This window comes from Sminthopsis crassicaudata, chromosome 3, assembly GCF_048593235.1.
Source record: "Sminthopsis crassicaudata isolate SCR6 chromosome 3, ASM4859323v1, whole genome shotgun sequence".
In the NCBI taxonomy this organism is placed as follows: Eukaryota; Metazoa; Chordata; class Mammalia; order Dasyuromorphia; family Dasyuridae; genus Sminthopsis; species Sminthopsis crassicaudata.
The window spans coordinates 48,880,346-48,902,543 of NC_133619.1; the positions used below are offsets into that span (position 1 = coordinate 48,880,346).

The 22,198-nt window shown below is 36.9% G+C and overlaps 1 protein-coding gene across 1 annotated transcript in view; it reads left to right on the forward strand.

Moving 5' to 3' along the window:
• The first annotated feature begins 528 nt into the window (after positions 1-528).
• Positions 529-22,198, forward strand: part of SLC9A9 (solute carrier family 9 member A9) — a 707,151-nt gene continuing 685,481 nt past the window's right edge. The window contains exon 1 of the mRNA XM_074298418.1: positions 529-890. Coding sequence (XP_074154519.1) covers positions 719-890 — 172 coding nt within the window. The 5' untranslated portion in view covers positions 529-718. The remainder of the gene's footprint in view (positions 891-22,198) is intronic.

Consider the following 22,198-nt stretch of genomic DNA (forward strand, 5'->3'; position numbering starts at 1 on the left):
GTCCTCTTCTAGATGGCAAGTAGTCCAATATGTGTTAAAACATGGTAAGCTTTTCATTTTCAAAATAAATACATGGAGAATTTTCAACATTCCCCTTTACAAAATCGTGTGTTCTAATTTCCCCCCCCCCTTCCTCCTTTCTCTCTTCTCCCCTAGATGGCAAGTAGTCCAATCTAGTTTTCCCCCTCCTCTCCTCGAAGGCAAGCAATCCAGTATGTTAAACATGTGCAATTCTCCTATAGATATAAAATGTTTTTTAAGTAAAGAAAGAAAGGCGAGGAAAGGAAAACACTCTCTAATTCAAAAGTTATTCTCTTGGAGGAAGACCTCTCTCTGAGCCAGTTGGGAACCTGTCACTCATCACCTGAGATCTGGAAACATTCACTGGAAAAGCGATGCAATATTCCAGACGCGTGGTCTGGCCCACGTGGCTCCGAGATCCCCAAATTCGGGGATGTGCTCCCGCACTGAAGTTTAATTTTTACAAAAACTAAAATGCGACAAGGCTGCTTTAAGAGAGAAACAGGAAGTTGTAACTGGAAGGCAACTGAATACTAAGCTGGGGCGGTATGCCTCGAAGCTGCGACTAAGTGGATGTGGTTGCAGACCCAGGACGTACGCCTCCTGGCCCGGACTTCTCCTGCAAAAGTTGTGGAGGGAGCGGGCGGCTCGCCTCCATCCCGGCTGTCGGCTCGGGCGAGCCCCTCGAGGACCCGCCATGGGGAGTCTCCGATTCCTGTCCCCCCAAGAGGAGTCTCAGTTCCAGCACCAGGGCGCGGTGGAGCTGCTGGTCTTTAATTTCCTTCTCATCCTGACCATCCTCACGATATGGTTATTCAAAAACCATCGGTTCCGTTTCTTGCACGAAACTGGAGGGGCCATGCTGTACGGTGAGTGTCGCGTGTCCCTCCTCCCGCGACGCGCTCGCCACATTCACTGCCTGGGAAACTTGTTGCCCGGGCGCCGGGGAGGGACCCGGGCTGGCCCCCGCGGGGCCCGGCGAGCACCTGGAAATGTCATTAGTCCTAGAGGAGAGAGGCTGGGCGACGCTGCCAGGGGACAGCCCGCCCGCATCCTTCTGGCCTCGGCGGGGCCGGGGCAGCAGCTCGGAGCTGCCGGTCCCCGGCTCTGCCCTCCCGGGCGATCGCGTGGACAGACGGGAATCCATTGTCACGCAGGGAGCGATGCGCTTTCATGTTGTTTTGATGGTGAGGATGGGAGACGGACTTCTTCACTCGGGGCAAACTTCCACGGGGGCCAGGCTGCCGGAGAGGCAGCGTGCGGATCCGGGCCCGCCGGGGTGTTAGGCTCGGAACCCCGGCCCGGGTGCCCCTGGCCAAGCGGGCGCCGACGTTGGTGTTTCGCAGTCACGCTGACGTTCCCTACACAGCCCATGTAACCCACCCCACCGGCTCTGAACTTTGGGCTTTCAGTTAATTTATCCTTGTTTTCCAGCCTAGAGTTTGAGACTGATGGGTTTCGGGTGGAGGGGATGGGGAGATTGTTTTACTTTGCTCACTCCGTGAAGGGATGGGGTTTGGAAGCCCAACGCGGAGTAAACGGTTCCTCAGCTCTGCTCCTCTCGGGCAAATTACTTTAATCTCTGTGGGCCTCAGTTTCCTCATCTGGAAAATGAAAAGTTTCAACTAGATGATCTTTGTGGTCCCTAGCAGTTCAAGTGTCAGCTAGGTGAAGAATTCCCGGACTTGTTCAGTTCAAATCCTGCCTCCGACACTTCCAGGTTTGTGAGCCTGGGCCGTTCTGTGCCTCAGTTTCCTCAGTGGTAAACAGGAATAGAAATAGCACTCACCTCCCAGGGTTGTTGTGAGGAACAAATTATATTTGTTTAGTTCTTTGCAAAACCACTAAATAAATGTTAGCTGTTCTTATGATTAGATCTAGGTTTCTAGGACTGAATACACATCAGTTTAATTCATTAAACCCCCAAACAAAGCTATCTTATCTGCTGATTTGGGACTCTGTGCGTTTTAGAGAGAGTCTTGGGCTAGATTACCTAGCCACCTTCCAGGAGGGAAATAAAAGTAGTGTTGGTGATTTTTGCAAGTCCCAATACAGGCTGTAATGTATGTTAAGGGCACAGCTTTGAATGAAGTAACAGAAGGATGGACAACAATTAAGTGAGTAGTGGATACAAAATTGGGCTAATATATGTTTAATAGTATTTTCTGATCCAAATGGCCTTAGAGATTGTGAGTCCAACTCTGCCCTCTTACCTGGCGGAGCATGATTCACTTTTAGTGGACTGGACTTGGAATGCGGAAGACATTATATCTCACCTCAGGCACTCACTTATTATCTTTATGGCTTCTGATAAGGTTAAAGACTCTTAATCTCAGTTTCCTCATCAGTAAAATGGAAGTAATAACATATTGTGGAGGTGAATCAAAAGAGATAACATCTGATATGCTTTTCCATCCTTTAAGCATTATTGTAAACGTTGGCCACAATTTGAGTCCTCATTCTCCGTCACTGAATCCCATGATCTTTCAATCAGCAAGCATTAACTAAGTACCTACAATGTGCTAGGCACTGGGTATACAAAGGCAGCAGTAAAGCAGCTCCACTCTCACTGAAATTCCATTATTATATTGGTGTTAGAAGAAAGGACTAGCTCTCATTTTAAAAAATAATCATGTTTTGTTATGATGTTATATAACTCTTTGCCGTTGTGTTCCAAGATACATGATGTGACTTGTTGTACCCAAATCTGTATAATTCAAAAGCCATGCTGTAACAGCATCCTGCTGCTGTCACTTATTTCTGTGGGGTACTTTAAAGATCAGGCCGAAGATTTGGAATATTAAAAGTGTTACTATGCATTTAGAACTGTAGGATCATACGTATCTAGAACTTGAAAGGAAGGAGCACATCTACTCCAGTGGTATTAAGCTCAAATAGGAAGGGAACTAAGAGAAAGGAGAATGAAATGAAACATAAGGATCCTGGTGAATATATATTGACTTAGAAAAACACAAAATAACATCATCTATTTGTATTGTAAAATATTCCCCAATTACATTTTAATATGATCCCTTCTTTACTAAAGAGTGTTGCTGATGGATAGAATGACAGTCCTAGAATACTGGAATGTTTGTCCTTTGTCTCACAAAAAAATCCTCAAAAAAAAAAAAACAACTAAACAAACAAACAAAAAATTGTGCACTTACTTACATAGTAGTAAAGCTTGTGGCAAAAAAGCATCAACACTACCTTTATTTCCCTACTCAGATATTGCAGGATAATCCAGCAAAGACTTAAACTCTAAAACGGAATTCAAAATCAGGTTTGAGGCATTTACTTAACTATGTGGACAAGTAACTTAAACTCTATCTCTGTTTCCTCATCTGTAAAATGGGGATAATAATACCTGGCTCCTAGGGTTGTTGTGAAATCAGAGGAGATAATAATAAAGTGCTTAACACATTGCCTAACACACAGAAATCACTGTGTAAATGTTAGCTATGATGATGATGATGGTAGTGATGTGGACCTCATGGGGTCACATTTTTGGTGCTTCTGATCTAATCTGGCTATTTCATTGTACAGTGTGATTTACTCAAAATTACCCTGGCAGTCAGGAGGAGGCTGGGAAATGAATGGAGGTGTTCTGGCTCCAAAAGGAGCATATTTTAAACTTCCTATCTGAATAAATCAATTCATCTAGTGACCCCATGTGCATTTAAATAGCTCTGTCCTTCCCTGAGAAGCTAAGGTGGGAGGGACAAAGTGAGTCATTTAAAAACTCATGGGGCTAATTTTATTTTGCAATCCGATGGTTACCTTTGGAGCTGTATCAGGTCACATATATCCATCTGCTACCAAACCATGATGCTAATCACTTGGTGAATAGATAAGCCCTTTTCATTTCCTAGGAAAGGCACAGATTGATGGGTCGCCTGACTAATGGCTAAAAGTGAAATAGAAAGGAAATGAAAGCGTCTAGAAATAGAAACCGGTCTCCAGTCTCCCACTCTTCTCTAGAGCTTGGACTTCTTTTCTCTATCCCGATGACATATAATCAATGAGGAAAAATAACATGACCCACTATGACACAAAGTATGTTAACTTCTGGTACTAAATTCAACTGCTATCTCTGGTGCAGTAGATCAATACAGATTTAAAAGATGGTGACTTTTTGGTAACAGGTAAAATTTTCTGCCATTGATGATGCTCAGCTTAGGAAGCCTGAGTTCTACTTTGGGCTCTGCCATTGATTATTCATCTTTTTAGGCTTTAGTTGTTTTATTTCATTTTATTTTCAAAAAGCTCCACAATTTTATCAGACCACAAGACTTTGACACAAATTTTGCCAATTTCTGCCGGATGATGCTATGGGAGGAACTTTCGAAGCCACTGAGTCTAGCTCTCTCATTTTACAAATGACTGTTTTTTCTAGGTGTCTCATTCCATTTGTTATCTTTTAAAACTCACATAAAGATTTCATCTTTTACAAATACTTTGTTTTCCTCTTCTCAGACTCAGAAACTTACATGTCTACATTATAAGATGTGAAAGATTTCTTCAGAATTTAGACAGAATATTAATGTATGTTCTACCTAAACAAATGTAGGTTTAAGGCTAAAAATAGTGTCAATATGTAGGCCTCTGTGGTTCTTATTCTCTTTAAGTAGTGAAAAATTGGGGGGGGGCGTGTAGAGGGAATTTAGGAACTTTTAGATCTGAGTTTTCATCATTATCATGACAGCTAATGTTCCAGACACTGTGCTAAATGCCTTACAATCTCACAAAATGCCTTATTATCTTATTTGATCCCCACAACAGCCCTGGAAAGTAGGTAATATTCTTATCCCCATTTTATGGAGAGGAAAACTGAGGAAGGCAAAAGTTAAGTGATCTGCTCAAAGTCATATGATTAGGAAGTATCTGAGTGAATTTAAACTTAGGTCTGGATTTCAGGTCTGTTGCTGTCCACTGCCACTAACCATCCACCATCAATGTGGATAATTGATAGATACTCTTCACTGACATAGCTCAGTAATTTTTCCAGTTTATATTGTCTTTGAGAGTTGCCAGAAGCATTGAGAGGTGAGAGGTTCAGTGTCTTGCCAATGATTATGCAGCCAGAATATATCTGAGGCAGGGTTTGAAACTAGGCTTTCCTGCCTGGCTTCTGGATGGACCTCCATCACTGCTGATTCTAAAAGTAGAAGGGACAGAAGGATTATGATGAAATATATTTTGATGACTGTATACTTTTAGTTCCAGTTTTGCATAATCTCATTTCACAAGTTCCAACCCATTGGATAATAATAATATTAGTAATTTAATAACCCAATGATAATATCTATTTAGTAATAATTAATGATATTATTATAATTATTATATTATTAAGGTGATATCATCTTAATGGTTTGCAAGATCCGTTACATATATTATCTCAAGTGGTCCTCCAATTTGTGGATAAGTCTTATCTGAAGCTCCAAGAGATAAAACTATTTGATTAGAGAAACACATCCTTTAAATTTCAGGGGCAGTATTTGAACTTTCATCTTCCTGACTCCAGATATAGAACTCCATATACCAGGCCTTTTTCTTCTTTCTTTGATCTCTGTAGAACATAGGCCTAGGATTTAACCACTTTAATTTATACCTCTTCTGCAAAGCCAAATCATTCTTCTTCTTCTTCTTCTTTTTTAACTGGTATTTTATTTTTCCAAATACATGCAAAGATAGTTTTCAACATTTACCTTTGCAGAACCCTGTGTTGCGAATCTTTTACCCTCTCCCCTCCTGACCAAGACAGCAAGTAATTGTTTACATGTGTACAATTTTAAGGCCAAATTAAAATACTTTTTCCTCCCCAAAGATTTCCTTGGTTAGCCCTGACTAAAATGATCTTGAGAACCTTATTATTTATTTCTCTTTTTGTATTTTCACCTTTTACCATAATGATTTGTGTACATGTATTTGTGCATCTTCCTACCCAAATACAAGTTCCTTGGAGGCAAGGCCTGTGTCTTACACTTCCTTGTATCTTCCACTGTGTCTAGCTCAGCATCTTGCATACAATTGCCATTACAAGTGATAGTTTTTGAGTGTTCGGAGCTATCAAAGATATAAAGCTGGAAGAACCTTTCAGGCTCCCCTCACTTTACAGATGGGGAAACTAAGGCCTGCATCTGCATCTGTTAAATACTTCCTCAATGTCCCAGATGTGACCTGTGACATAGAGGAAGGCTAGGAATTTCAAGCTACATCTTCTCAGTCTCATGCTTTTTCCCCTAAACCATATGGAACGAATGAACCATCAATCTTTTCATCTTACATATTTCCTTAAAGATGCTAAATGCTAAACCTATAATTAGTAGAAAAATTATATTAGATTGATGTCAAAAAATGATTGTGGTTTTGATTTTTATCTCATAAATCTTTAGAGACATGCAAAAATACTTCCTAATGAATAAATAATTCTTAATGGGGATGCTGAGATGTATTGAATCACAATGATAAATGATTTTTATTTGTGATAAATATTCAGAAATAGGTTTCATAATCCTTCTGAGGATGAGTGTAGGGATGGTTTCTATATATCCTTGACAACTAACTTCATGTCAGATTTTATGTTTTTTCATCTTTTTTAAAAATTATTTTTCCCCGATAGTACTTTATTTTTCCAATTACATGTAAAGATAATTTTCAACATTCATTTTTGTAAAACTTTGTGTTCTAAATGTTTCTCCTTCTCTCCCTTGCCTCCCTTCCCTACTCCCCAAGACAAGCAATCTGATATAGGTTATATATGTGCAATCTTTTAAAAATATATTTCCATCTTTGTCATGTTATACAAGAAAAATCAGACCAAAAAAAATTAAACCAAAAAAGGAAAAATACTGTGCTTTGATCTACATTCAATCTCCATAATTTTCTCTCTGACTGTGATTGACATTTTCCATCCCAAGTCTATTGGAATTGTCTTGAATCACTGCATTGTTGAGAAAAGCCAAGTTCATCATAGTTGATCATCACATGATGATCTTGTTGCTGTGTACAATGTTCTCCTAGTTCTGCTCATTTCACCCAACATCAGTTCATGCAAGTCTTTGCAAGGTTTTCTGAAATCAGCCTGTTTATCATTTGTTATGAAACAGCAATATTTGTTTGTTTCTTTATATACCCTCACTTATTCAGCCATTCTCCAAGTAATGGGCATCCACTCAATTTCCAGTTCCTTGCCACTACAAAAATAGTTGCTACAAACATTTTTGCATGTATACATCCTTTCCCCTTTTTTGTGATTCCTTGGGACACAGACCTAATAGTGATACTAGTGGATCAAAGGTTATGCACAGTATTATAGACCCTTTGGACATAGTTCCAAATTGCTCTCCAGAATGGCACTTAGTGTTTTCCCACATCCCCACCAGCATTTATCATTATCTTTTCCTGTCATCTTGGCCAATCTGTCTCTCATATTTTTAAGAAGCTTGAGAAGACAGAACATGATCAATGTCTTTTCCTCTCCCTCTCTCTCTTTCTTTCCTTCTTCTTCTCCTTTCATAATCTTTTCCTTCTCTCTCACCATTGACTAAAAAGTGGAGAAAATGATTGTATTCTATGGAAGGTCCTTAGGGACAATGGGAAGTTGTTAGGATGCTTCAGGATATTGTTTGGTGCTTGAGAGTCTTGGTGTTGGGAGCTAAGTGGGAGTGCATCAATAAGGGGTGAGAGTTATTGAGTTTGGAACATAAGCCCCCATTAGTATGTTTCTATGTGATCTGAGAAATGAAAGTGAATTTACTGATATGCTCTGGCAGGAGAGAGAAACAAGAGACTGGTTCTCAGTACCACGTATAGGGCTTGCCATGTTGCTCTTCTCCTATGAATGGAGGTAGGGCTATGTGCCTGATACATAGTCCCCCCCCACCTCCAGCCCACTACCAATGCATGATATGCTAGTACAGAAAAGCAATAACGTAATGCTGAAGTGATTGTGGTTTTAATCTATAACCACAGGAATAACAATAGAAAGTATAGATTTCTCTCCATCATTACTTTACTGAATAGTGGGCAGCTGAACTCATTTCCAGATTTCTGGTTTGGAAGGCGATTACCCAGGGGGATATCAGATGACCTAAGGATTTTTCATGGTAAGTCATACGGTTAGAAATGCTACCAAAAACAAAAAATCAAAAGTGAAAAAGTCAATAGTCAAAGCAATATAGATTTTTTTACACCAATCAACTGAATCCTGGCTCTTAACCAGAGCCCAACTTTGCCATGACTTATAACCAGAAGTATGTGGGGAAAATTGATGAATAAAGAGCAACAAAAAGGAAAAAAAGTGGGGAAAATAAAACCTCTCAGGGTGGTTGTGAGAATAAAAATGAAGTAATATTTGTAAATAAATTTATAAACACTAAAGCCCTATGTAAATGTTATTTTATTATAAAAAAGTGAAAAATGACAGCACTTACATTTCAGTATAAAAAGAAACTTATCCCAGAGCTCCAATACTCTATTTCTAAGTGCTGCCTGGATATTTTACCTGAACGATGATACCCCAAGCTCTACTTGTTCTAAGCTGAACTCATTATTTCCCTAAAACAACAACCAACTATCCAGTCAAGAAAGATAAAATTCCCACATTGGCCATGTCCAAACAATCTGATCCCTGAATCCCCGGATGGAATGCCTTCTTAATGGAGAGTACCACCATTTCCCAATGCTTTATTCCTACATCTCATGATAGACACTAAATCAATGGTTAAGTCAACTCAGCCTCTGCACTATCTCCTGTTTCTGCTCTCTCTTTTCTCTTTCTATTATAACCTCACCAATTCAGGAGGCCCTCACTTTTTCTTGTCTAGACACAAAAGCTTTCTAACTCAATTGATGATCTTTTTCCAGTCATTCTATCATAAAAATAATAATAATTGGAATAAAATATTAATAATTATTAATAATATCACATTCATATAGTACCTTAAATTTAGCAAAAATACTTTATAAATATCTCATTTAATCTTGGGAGTTGAATACTCTAATTTTCCCCATTCTCCAGATGGGGAAACTGAGGCAGGTCATGGATAATCATGTTACTTGTCTAGGATCACACAAGTAGTTAATGTCTAAAGCCAGATTTGAACTTAAACCCAGCCCTGCTGTTCTATCCTCTGAAACACCTTAGTGCCTCAGAAGTCTGGAAAGTTGCTAGAATTCACTACTCTGATCCCCTTTCATCTAGTTAATTGCTCCTCATTGTCTACTTGAGATGATATTCTTAATTCTGGCACTCAGGGTCCTTCACTATCTCAGACTGATTTTAAATCATTATTTTGTGAATTTGATTTGTCTTTTGTCTTTTTTCTACATCCCCAACACTTAGCACAGTGCCTAGTACATAGTAGATGCATAATGAATGTTTTGATTGACTGACTGACTCCAGCTCCCTTTGCCTACTGTTGTTCCCTACTATTCCTCTTCCTATTTCTCATGTTAGAGACAGACCAGGATGTTTTCTGTTCCTTTTTCCTGCAGTTTCACTGCCTTTGCACAAGCCATTGTATGTGGGTACTGTAGACTTCCTCCCTTTTTATACATTGAGGTTTCCTTCTCCCTTTTGGGCCCCTTGGAAATATTATCTCTTCCATTTTGCCTTCCATAAACTTCCTCTCCCAAAATATACATGATCTCTCTTTCTGAAAGTTTCTCATAGTAGTGGTTTAATGAGTTCTTTCCTTTGGTCAATCAGTCAATTTATTACACGCTCACTATGTGTCAAGCATTGTTAATATGATAAAAGATGTGAAAAAAAAGATATTTCTTACCCTCAAGGAGCTTATAATCAAATGAGGGAAGACAGCACAAAAAAAGGAAACTGAAAAGGGAAAGGGGATTTCCCAGACATGGTGGAAAAAGGAGAAAAGTCCCAGAGTAGCCAGCCAGGGGAGAAATGGAATTATATATAGATTTATATAATAGTAACTAATAATAATAGCTAACATTTATATGGTGCTTTACTAGGTAAGATTACTTTGCTTTACAATTATTATTTCATTTAATTCTTACAGCAATCCTGGAAGGTAGGTATAAATATTATTATTCCTATTCTACAAATGAGAAACTGAGACAAATAGCGATACGTACCTTGTCCAACATCACATAGCTAATAAGTGTTGAGGACTTTACAAAGATTAAACAAGTTGCCAATGTCACAGAATGTAATAGCTGAGGCTAGATTTTATCTCAGGTCTTCTTGGCAACAAGTCTGGAATTTTATCCATAGTGTTGCCTAAACTACTTCCATGTGTTTATATACACATTTTATTTTCCTCTGTATCATATTTCTGTGCCTACCATCTCAGTGTAAACTCCTTGAGAGTGTAATGTGTTATGTAATAATAGTAGCCCCCTTTTCTATACTTTTTAAAGATTGTAGCAGTTTTCTCACACAGACCCTATAAATGGGTATGGAAGAAATTTTCAAACCCATTTTAGATGCCATATTTGATTCTTTGGGGGTGATTTGCTTAAAGTCACAGAGCTAGTGTAAGAGTCAGGATTCTCCTGATTTCAAATCATATACTCTTATAAACCTATAAGGTATAGTGGAAGGAATAAGTGTGAAGAAGCTAATAAACATGCTTGAAATAAGGAAAATCTGAGTTTAAATCCAGTCTCAGACACACTACCTTGTACACTTTGGGGCAAATTTGCCTCAGTTTCCTCATCTGTAAAATGCAAATATTAATAATATCTAACTCACAGGGTTGTTGTAAGGATAAAATGAGGTATTTGTAAAGTACTTAACATAATTTCTGGCACATAACAGGCATAATATAAATGCTCTCTATTATTATTATTATTATTACTTCCTCTGGTAGAAAGCTTTCAATTCCCATATATAGCCTTGTATACAGAAGGCACTTAGTAAATGTTTGCTAAGTTGAAATGAAAAGAAAAAAAAAGTGAATATAGACTTGGAAAACTGTAGCCCCGAATGCTTATGGTGGTAGTCTATTCTATAAGGGATAAAGACTAAACTTTCAGTTTCATTGGAAGAAGGATGCTTTTAGTAAGGAAACTCCTTCTGTCCACGCAGGTCAGCACCTTTCCTGTACCCTATGGTCTTAGATATTTGTCTAGGACACTGAGTAAATCTCAGTGACTAGACCTGGGCCAAATAGGTAGTTTATTTCAGAGTAATGGATAGCTCTGAGGCCATCTCTGAGCTTTAATTCCAAGATATTAATCTTGAGAGAAATAATTATTAATAATCAATGATTTGGGAAGATCCAGAGTCTCCCCTTTTCTCCAAAGCTCATTTCAAAGTTTCAGGCTCTGGAAGGACATTACTGATAAAGAGATCTGTTAATTTTCTTTTCTTTTTTTATTAAAGCTTTTTATTTTTCAAAAGATAAGCATGGACAATTCTTCAACATTAGCCCTTGCAAACCCCTGTGTTCCAATTTTTCCCTCCTTCCCTATACCCTTCTCTAGATGGCAAGTAGTCCAATATATGTTAAATATGTTAGAAATATATGTTAAATCCAATATATGTATATATTTATACAATTATCCTGTTGCACAAGAAAAAAAGAGAAGCAAAATAAAATGCAAGTAAATAATAACAAAAAAAGTGAAAGTGCTATGTTGTGAACCACACTCAGTTCCCACAGTCCTCTCTCTGGGTGAGATCTGTTAATTTTCTTAACAATCTTGTTCAGACCCTACCTAGATGAGGTTCTATTAAGGTTTATGTGGGGATGAATTCTTTGTTTAGACTGCCCCAGTTTGGGGTAATTTAGAAGTAAATGACATAATGCAAGTTTATTAGAATGGCCTAACTCCTCATTATAAAATTCATTCTCTCCTTAACTAATCAGAGTTGATTGCTACCTTCTGAAACATCACTTTCCCAAGGTCATGTAACCCTTGAGCCTGCCCCTTCCATGAGATTCTTTGGCATTTGAGAGCGCCACTGACCCCTTTTATTAAAATGCTGACTTCATTATTAAAATAACTAATTATCCAGAAATTTTGTCTCTTGAACTTTTTAAATGTTACAGTTTCTAAAATAGGAGTATTTACATAGCACAATGAGGCTACTCCATGAATTTGTTCAATTTTAACAGTAAATGAGTCAAAATTGCACTTCAAGTTTTCTAAGCTTGATTTTTTTTAGTCATCCCATTGATTGACCTTTTGTCATCATGAATGGGCAGATGGTACTAGACTAGAATTCTTTCAGGGGGAGCAGCTGTGCTGGACCAATAAAGGCATTGTAATAAGACTAAGACTAGGAATTGGTCAGGGATTTGAGGCTGGCAACCTGACAAGCCAGCAAGGAAAGCTTCCATAAGGAAATGACAGAGAGAATGTTGGGGGAATAATTGCTTCATGGAAGAAGCATTCAAGAAGGAGAGTTTTTATTTTATTTTTAATTTCTAATTTTTATTGTAAGGAACCAGTGCTTGTATAGTGCCTGTCATTATAAGGGCATAATAAATGTGTATTTCTTAATTTTTTGTCACCTTCATATCTTCAAAGAAGGAAAGCAGGTACATTTTTCAATTCTTCTTTGTGGTTTAACTTTGTTTAGATCTCAGGGCAGATTTAGTGTTCTTTTTATTATTTGCATTGCTTTTGTTGTTGAATCATATCCAAATCCTTGTGACCCATTTTTTTTTGGCAAATGTACAGGAGTGGTTTGACATTACACATGAGGAAACTGAGGCAAATGGGGTGTAGTGACTTGTCCAGGTTCACACAATAATTGAGAGGCTTGAATTTAAGTTTTCCTCACTTCAGACTTGATACTCTATCCACTATCTTTTCATTGGTAATTATGTATTTTGTTTTCCCTTTTCTGTTTATACTAATTCATATAGATTATTCTGTGCTTCTCCAAATCCTTCATATTCACTGTTTCTTATTTATACAGTAACATCCCATTATTTAATAAATCACAATTCAGTTAGTCATTCTCCAATTGATGGGTACTACTTCAGCATCACGTTCTCTACCATCAGAAAAAGGGCCGCTAAAGGATTTTCATAGATTTGTGATCTTTCCCTTTTGGTTTTGACTTCTTTGAGGATGTGGGATCATAAAGTTATGGGAATCTCTGAGTTAGAGTATGGATATTTATTGCTTTTCCCCCCCTTGTCATGTACTTCCCAACTGCTTTCAAGAATTGTTGGATAAATTCATACTTTCACCAACAGTGTATTAGTGCATTCATTTCTATTTTATCTTTTATTTTACAATCCTTATCTTACACTCAGCATTACTCCCTTCTGGAAACCATACTGCTAACTGGTGTCATGTGGGCAACTAGGTGGTACAATGGAGAGAGCACTGGGTTTGGAACTAGAAAGACTCATATTTCTGAGTTCAATCCAGCCTCAGACACTTACTAGTTGTATAACCCTCATCAAGCCACTTAGCCCTGTTTGTCTCACTTTATCTGTAAAATGGGTACACACTGGAAAAGGAAATGACAAACTACTTCAGTACCTCTGCCAAGAAAATCCCAAATGGGATGGTGAAAAGTTGGACATAATTTAGCTGGAATCATTCCTCCTCCCTCCTGCAGATTTTTCCCCACATCAAGCACAAAAAATCATCTATTGTCTAAGCTGAAGAAATAGAGGAAGTAAGAACCTGTTTTGATTCTTCTCACTTAAGTGCTTTGCCTAAAGTCACAGAATTAGCAGAGCCAACATTAACAGTTGGCTTTCATCTAATAGTATTTATGCTTCTCCATTAAAAACAAATCACATAGTACAGAAGAAACCTGAATTTGAAGTCGAGGAAATCTAATTCAAATGTCAATTCTGCTACTTATCTAAGTAACTTTACTTTCCTGATCTGTCAAAAGATGGCATTTGACTAGGTATCACCAAGGACTCACTAGTTCTAAATCTAGCTCCCATGACCTTCTGTCTCAGTTTTAGAACCATGTTTAGGGTAATTTTTACTATTCCATCCCATGTCAATGTTCCCCTGATATAACGGTACTTGGGCCTTTACCCAACCAATGTAGTGCTACTAGCTCTCCCAGACACTGAGTACTTGACTAGACTCCTCATAATTACTTGTTTCTCAACTAGATCTGCCTGCCTGCCAGGGTAACCTTAAGAATGGACCTTATTTGACATCAATTTGACATCCTGGCACACAGGACAAGAAGCCAAAATAGACCCCAATCCCTTCATTTTACAAATCAATAAAAACCAGGAACGAGAGAGAAGTTATACCTGATTTATATCAAGTTATTATCTGATTACTACTAACTTGTTACCTGGTTTCTACCAATTTATTAGTAGTTTTGGTAGTTTTATTTGAATTGGGATCCTTAGTCTCCAAATTCAGTGCTTTCCCTCTTGAATCCTGCATCCCACTCCTTTCCCTTCACTGTAGTCCCTCAGCTCTTTAATTGCCTGCCTGGTTTGGCTTCTATCATGGATGCACCGGATATTTGTTTTCCTCACTAGTTCTCTCTGATTAGATCTAATTTTTCACAAAGGAAATAATTTTATTTTAATAGTCCAAATGCTTGCAAAGATAGTTTTCAACATTCACCTATATAAAATCTTGTGTTCCAATTTTTTCCCTCTCCAAGACAGCAAGCAATCTAATATAGGTTAAAATATGCAATTATTCTAAACATATTTCCATATTTGTCATTCTCAACAACAAAAAAATCAGATCAAAAGAAAAAAAAAGGCAAAAAAAGCAAACAATCACAACAACAAAGGTAAAAATGCTATGCTTTGATCCACATTCCGTCTCCATAGTTCTCTCTCTGGATGAGGGTGGCTCTTTCCATTATAAGTCTCTTGGGATTGCCTTGAATCATCTTTGTTGAAAAAAGCCAAATCCATCATATTTAATCATCCCTGTGTACAATGATCTCCTAGTTTTTCTGCTCATGTCACTCAGCATCAGTTCATGTAAGTCTTTTCAGGCTTTTCTGATATCAGCCTGCTCATCATTTCTTATAGAACAGTTATATTCCATTTATTCATATACCACAGCTTATTCAGCCTTTCGCCAACTGATGGTCATCTGCTCATATTCCAGTTCCTTGCCACTACAAAAAAGAACTGCTACAAACATTTTGGAAATCAATTTTTTAACCAAACCATTATTCTTCCGAATTAGTATCTGAATTGGGAGCATGGCTAGGGAATCTGTGGCTCTTCCAGTTGTGGCAGGTTCAAGTCTAGGCAGTTAAGACCAAAGTCAAGAAGACCTGAGTTCAAACTCTACTTCAAATACTGACTGTGTGTTACCTTCCACAAATCACTAAGGTTTCTCATAGTTTCCTCATCTATAAAATATTGAAAATAATAACTGCTTTATTCAATTGTTCAATTGTTGCATATGGGATAATCTCTAAAGCTCTTTGCAAAACTTAAAAGCATTCTATTAGTTCATATTGAGTTTGGTAGGAGAATTATATTATACTCCTATTATACTCAACTCAACTCTGTCTTACCCTAGATAGAGTTTGAAAACACTGGAACTCTGGCTCATGTCCACTTTGACATATTATATAAATGGTGGTATAGTGAACGGAGCACCGGATTTAGAGTCAGGAAGAGCTGAATTAAAGCCCAGCCTCAGACACCAACTTTTTGATCCTGGGCAAATAACTTAAACTCCATTTGCCTCAGTTCCTCATCTATAAAATGGGTACACATCAGAGAAGGAAATGGCAAGCTACTTCAGGATCCTTACCAAGAAAATTCCATGGACAAAAGTCCACTGAGTCACATAGAGTTCAACAGTGACAATATATTTTGACACTAAAACCTCTGAGACAATTTATCTTCATCTCATCACTGGACCTAACAGGCACAAGTCAGTGTCATTACAGGAATAATGAAGGATCAGACTCTTATAAGCCAAACAACAGACATTTATCATGCGCCCATTATCTTTCAGGAACGTTTCTAGGTGCTGAGGATATAAACAGACTAGAGAAAAGCAGTCCCTGACCTCAGGGAACTTATAGTCTAGCTAAGGAAAGCAGTATGTACATGTGTGTCTTGGGAATCACAGAATAAAATAAGAAAAAAAATTGTACTTGAACTTCAAAACTTAACATTTGTTTGCATTTGTAATCTCTGCTGGAAATGAAATCAGTAGTAACTATCTGAAGTTAACTTGGAAGAGTAGCAAAAGATTTTGTTCTGTTTCTTTTTGAGAAACTTTTATATCGTACTTTGTTAATTATTTAAAAAAAAACTCATTGAGCTGAAAGGTATTTCTACCTGATGCCAAACAATGAATTTGAAATTGTTTTTCTTCTTTTCCACTGCATTGATTGTTTTGGTATCATGAAAGCAATAATCCTAGTGACCTCTAAAATATCTTCTACTCTTATTATGTATTATTATTATATAAATAATTCCCTTGAATAGATAACATCCTATATTTTTTGAACATCTCTGTTTCTAAGTCTGGCTGCTATATTAATAATATATAGTCCTTGCACTTTCATGATTGAGGCTTTCACGTCTTAAAAAGCTCCAGGGAACAGGAAAAAAAACTGAAGAAAGAAAAAAAATGGAAAGAGAAATGCAATATGACACAGCAGATAGAGCCATATTTGGAGTCAGTGTTGCTGAGTTGGGAATCTTATTTCTGCAGTTTACTGTGTGGATGGACTTTGGCAAATTCCTTTTCCTTTCTGAAACTCAATTTCCTCATTTGAAAAAAAGGAGGAGGTAGAACCAGACTCTTAAAATCTCTCTTGGTAGTAATACTTCTTGTTATTGTGGTCCTTCATTCTTGAGGAGGACCAGTGACATTAGAAGAGTGATGTCTTTACTTGCAAGTGTATTGAATTTAAGTGAGGCAAGGCTGTAGTCATCAGCTTCACTTTCTCCTCCAGAATCATGGGAGTCCATCCACAAGACATAGTCAGGAGGACTAGAAATTGCCCTCCATGTAGTGGGAGACCATGGCCTTTTTAAGCTAAGAGCTTTCCCATGTCTTGGTCTGAGACAACACTCATTTAACGATTAAAAGCCTAGTAATAATTGAGGCACAATAATTTGCCTTCAAAAAATAATCAGTCTGAAAGGAAGGCCCTCTTTTTACCATGTATTAAAAGGTTCCATTCCAATGTTTCTAGATGCTTTTCTTAGTCCCTCAGTGGTCCCTCCCTCCTCCTCCTTAAATTATCACTTATGTACTTAGTTATTTTTATGTTGATTTGTACCTTCTGCCCATAAAATGTCAGCTCTTTAAGAGCAGAGCTTATTTATATGTTCATTGTTGTTTGTTTTCACATCTCTAATGTTTGGCACAGGGTCTTGAATATAATCAGTCAAGAAGCATTCATTATGCCAGAGACTGTGCTAAATTCGAGGGATGTGGAGAAAACTTATCATTTCATCCCACTAATTTCTGTTCTCATGGACTGTATATATTTTCCCTGAGGCAATTGGGGTTAAGTGACTTTCCTAGGGTCACAAAGCTAGGAAGTGTTAAATGTCTAAGGTCAAATTTGAACTCAAGTCCTCCTGACTTCTGGGCTGGATTGTCTATTCTAATAAGGGAAGCAACATGCAAAAAACAGACCATGCACAAAGTAGTTGGACAGTGATCTTAGCCATGAAGGCTCTAATAGTTGTTAAGATTAAGTATGGCCTTTTGCAGAGGGCAGCATTTGAGCTGAGTCTTTAAAAAAACCAGGGGAACTGAGAAGCAGAGGCCATGAGGTTAATGATGCTCTTCAGAATTGGATTGATTATATTTCAATTTCAATACACTAGAAACTTTTTGCAGTTTGTTTCGGTAAAAATGAGAAAGCGTGGTCTCAATGATAAAGAAGTATGAGAAAATCACGCTTAGTACTCTGTTTTGTTGTTAGTTATGGCTCTCACGGGTGAAGGAGACATATAGTTTTAATCTTATAGGATTATATGGCAAGCTGGGAGATACAAATAGCTCAATAAATAGTTGGCGGGGGAGATGGGCTAGTGGCAGTTTTTGTTTACTCTTCTTAAACATTTTCTATTTGCATTTTGTTCTAGGATGTACATTCTGACATCTTTAATAGTGAAATGACAACATTTGCCATTTCTCTGGTAACATTAACGGACAATTTCTTCTAACAATCCCCTCTACTGAGGTTTTGTTACTTTTTATAATCATGGGAATCTGATGCCCAACTGGTTCAAATTTTAAGTCATAATGATGTTAATTTAAGATGTACTAAGAGCTCAGAAACTCCATTAATGCTGTAAATATTGATTGACAGCATCTGGTACACTGAATACTATCCATTTACAGTACTTTGCGCATTCATTGCTGATTGCTCATAAAAGTTAAATTGCTACCTTCCTCCTTATGTTCTGATCCCATTAAGAATTGCATTAGGTTCTTTCCAGCTCTTAAATTCTATAATTCTAATGTTACCTATCACCAGAGTGTTTTCATGCATTCAGTGACATTCATCATTTTATCCATTGGAGTATTAGCTAGGCACTTAGGGAAGGGATTATAAAAACATATTATAGTTACTTATATTTGGCTAGGGGAAAAAAGGTGACAGTTGAAGAATTCATATGAAAATATTGCTTATTGTTTAGTGAGCAGTAATTGAAGTATAATTATTTTGCTAAGAGAACTCTATAGCATTAAGTGTATTCTGGGATAATAAAAATATACTTGCTATTATTGTTAGTCATTTAATTCACCCAGCAGTATGTTTCCCAAAAATTGAAGACATAACATGCTAATGACTTGATCCAATTAATTTTTAAAGGTTACTTTTCATGAAAACCTTGTAAAAATAATATCTGATAGATCTCTAATACTTACAGGATGATATCTAGACTTTCAGTTTGGGTAAATCACCAAAAACTATAGGAAGAAAAGTAGTATGTTAGAGTAGAAACGACCTTAGACTAAGTGAGAAAAGCTGAGGTCAAAAGGATGGATTTCTTCCCCTTACTGGCTCTCAATTTCCTTATCTTTAAGATAAATAAATTCAATTAGATGACTTCCAAGGTCTTTTCTATCTCCAAATGTGATCATTCTTTGATTCTCAGACCAGTTTTATATACCTTGCTAATGTCATATCCCAGTATTTTCAAGCCAAGATGGTTTTGTCACTTTTTTTTTTTATCAATTTGCTTTTCATCAGATCTTAGTATCTAGAGCTCAAAGGAAGCTTGTAAATCGCCTAAGTGATCCCCTTCATCTTGTCAATGAGGTAAATGACACATTGAGAAGGAAAATAATATACCCAAGGCCACAGAGAGCTAATGACTGAGTCAGAATTCAAATTTTGAATCTTGAATGAAAGTACAAATCTAATATTCTTCTTTTCCCACTAAGCCATGTTCATAAGCACAATTCCACTTTAGGAGGAAGTTTGGTTCTAGAAAAACCTGAGAAAGTGTAAACCTCTCCTTTCAATGATGAGGATGGAGGGATTATGACTGAAGAATAAATACTACATACAGCTAATATATTGGTTGGTTTTGCTGAAATTATGTTCTCTTCATCCTTTTTTCCTCAGAGAAAAATCTTTAAGTAGGGGAGAAGGGAGGGCTAAATTAATAAACTAACATAATATAAAAACAAAAAACACCAAAAAATCAACAGGCATTGGTCTTGGTGAGCATTTTATTTTTAGTAGTAATCAAAATAAAACGACCTCATCTTTACAAAGTGCTTTGAAGTATGCAGACTGTTTTATTCACAATTCACCTATCAGGAATAAACAGTAACAGTATCCCCATTTTGCAGATGAGGTTCAGAATTATTATGGTACTTGTCCAAAGTCTTTTTTTAAGCTTTTCATTTTCAAAACATATGCATAAACAATTTTCAACATTTGCCCTTGTAAAAAAAAAAATATATATATATATATATATTTTTTTTTTTTTTTTCCCTGAGGCTGGGGTTAAGTGACTTGCCCAGGGCCACACAGCTAGGAAGTGTTAAGTGTCTGAGATCAGATTTGAACTCGGGTCCTCCTGACTTCAGGGATGGTGCTTGATCCACTGCACCACCTAGCTGCCCCATAAAAATGTTTTTTTATCCTTCCCTTCTCCCACCCCCTCTTCTAGAGGCAAGTAGTCCAATATATGTTAAACATGCACAATTTTTCTATACATATTTCCATAATTATTATGCTGCACAAGAAAAATCAGATCAAAAAAAGAAAAAAAAATGAGAAAGGAAACAAAAATTCAAGCAAACAGCAAAAAAGTGAAAATGCTATGTTGTGAACCATATTCAATCCCCATAGTAGTTCTTTCTGGTTGCAAATGACTCTCTCCATTATAAGTCTATTGGAAGTGACTTGAATCACCTCATTTTTTAAAAGAACCACGTCCATCAGAATTGATTATCATATAATATTGTTGTTGCCATGTACAATGTTCTCTTGGTTCTGCTCATTTCACTTAGCATTAGTTCACGTAAGTCTCTCCAGGCCTCTCCGAAATCATTTTGCTGATAATTTTTGATAAACAATAACATTCCATAATGTTCATATAACTATAATTTATTCAGCTATTCTCCAATTGATAGACATCCACTCAGTTTCTGGTTTCTTGCCATTACAAAAAGAGCTGCTACAAACATTTTTGAATGTGTGTGTCCTTTTCCCTTTTTTATGATCTCTTTGGGATACAAATCCAATAGAGATTGAATCTAAGGTAAGGTTGATATCCCTCTAGGAATAATTCCATATTAGTCTACAGAATGGTTGGATCAGTTCACAATTCCACCAACAATGTATTTGTATCCCAGTTCCCACATCCTCTCCAATACTGATCATTATCTTTTCCTGTTGTCTTAGCCAATCTAAGAGGAGAATAGTGGTACCTCAGAGTTGTTTACTTTTGCATTTCTCTAATCAATAGTGATTTAGAGCATTTTTTCATATCACTAGAAATTGTTTTAATTTCTTCATCTGAAAATTATTCATTTCCTTTGACCATTTATCAACTGGAAAATGGCTTGTATTCTTATAAATTTGAGTATAAAATATCTACATACTTTATAAATTAGGTCTTTATCAGAATCCTTGGATGTAAAAATTTCCCCCCAATTTATTGCTTTCTCTTCTAATCTTATCTGTGCTGGTTTGGTTTGTACAAACCTTTTAAACTTAATCAAAATTATCCATTTTTGCAGTCCATAATGTATTCTGGTTCTTCTTTAGCCACAAATTCCTTGCTTCTCCACAGATCTAAGAAGTAGACTAATCCTTTGTTCTTCTAATTTGCTTGTAATATCACTCTTTACATCTAAATCATGAACTCATTTCAACCTTATCTTGGTATATGGTGTTAGCCATGGTTCAGTGCCTAGTTTTGGCCTTACTAATTTTTAATTTTCCTAGCAATTTTTGTCAGTGAGTTTTTATCCCAGAAATTGGGGTCTTTGGATTTATCAAAAGCTACATTACTATAGTCATTGACTTATGAACCTTGTCCAAAGTCTTATGATTGATATTGGCAGTGTGCTGGGAGCCTGAATAGAAATCTCTGACTCCTGATCCCATGCTCTTTCCATTATTCCTCATATTTATATAATAATCACCGATATTTCCACAACACATATATTTCCCTCTCCCCAATTTTCTAATCAGTAGTGTGTATTATAGAACAGTGATCTGTTAGATGTGTCAAGTACACGTTAGATTAGATTACTTCTCAAGTTCCTTCCACTCTGAGATTCTGTGAATATCTATGTTTTAAAGATGGCAACCCAGAAAGTTTAAATCATTTGTTCAGGATCACAATAGAAAGCATCAATAGTACTTAGACTCTATGATTAATGCTTTCAGTTAATAAATCTTATAGGTAGGATTGAAAAAAAAATTGTAAACCACTCCAGTATCTTTGCCAAGAAAACCCCCAAACGGGGTCACAAAAAGTTGGCTATGACAGAAATGATTGAATATAACAACATGGCTAGGATTTATATTTGAGGAGATTCTAGAGTCACTATGATGGGAACAAATTTGAAAAGAAGCCATTAATGGCTCTTTATCTCATGTTCAACAGGGATTCTAGAAACTAAGGAGTTTGTATGAAAAATCTAATGCAAATTAATTTACATTGATATGAGAGCTATAACATATATGTAATACCTTCTCTGGGCTGGGCTGACACTGAGTACATCCAAAAGAAACAAATATTTTGAGTGATAGCTAAGCACCTTGGAATTTGTA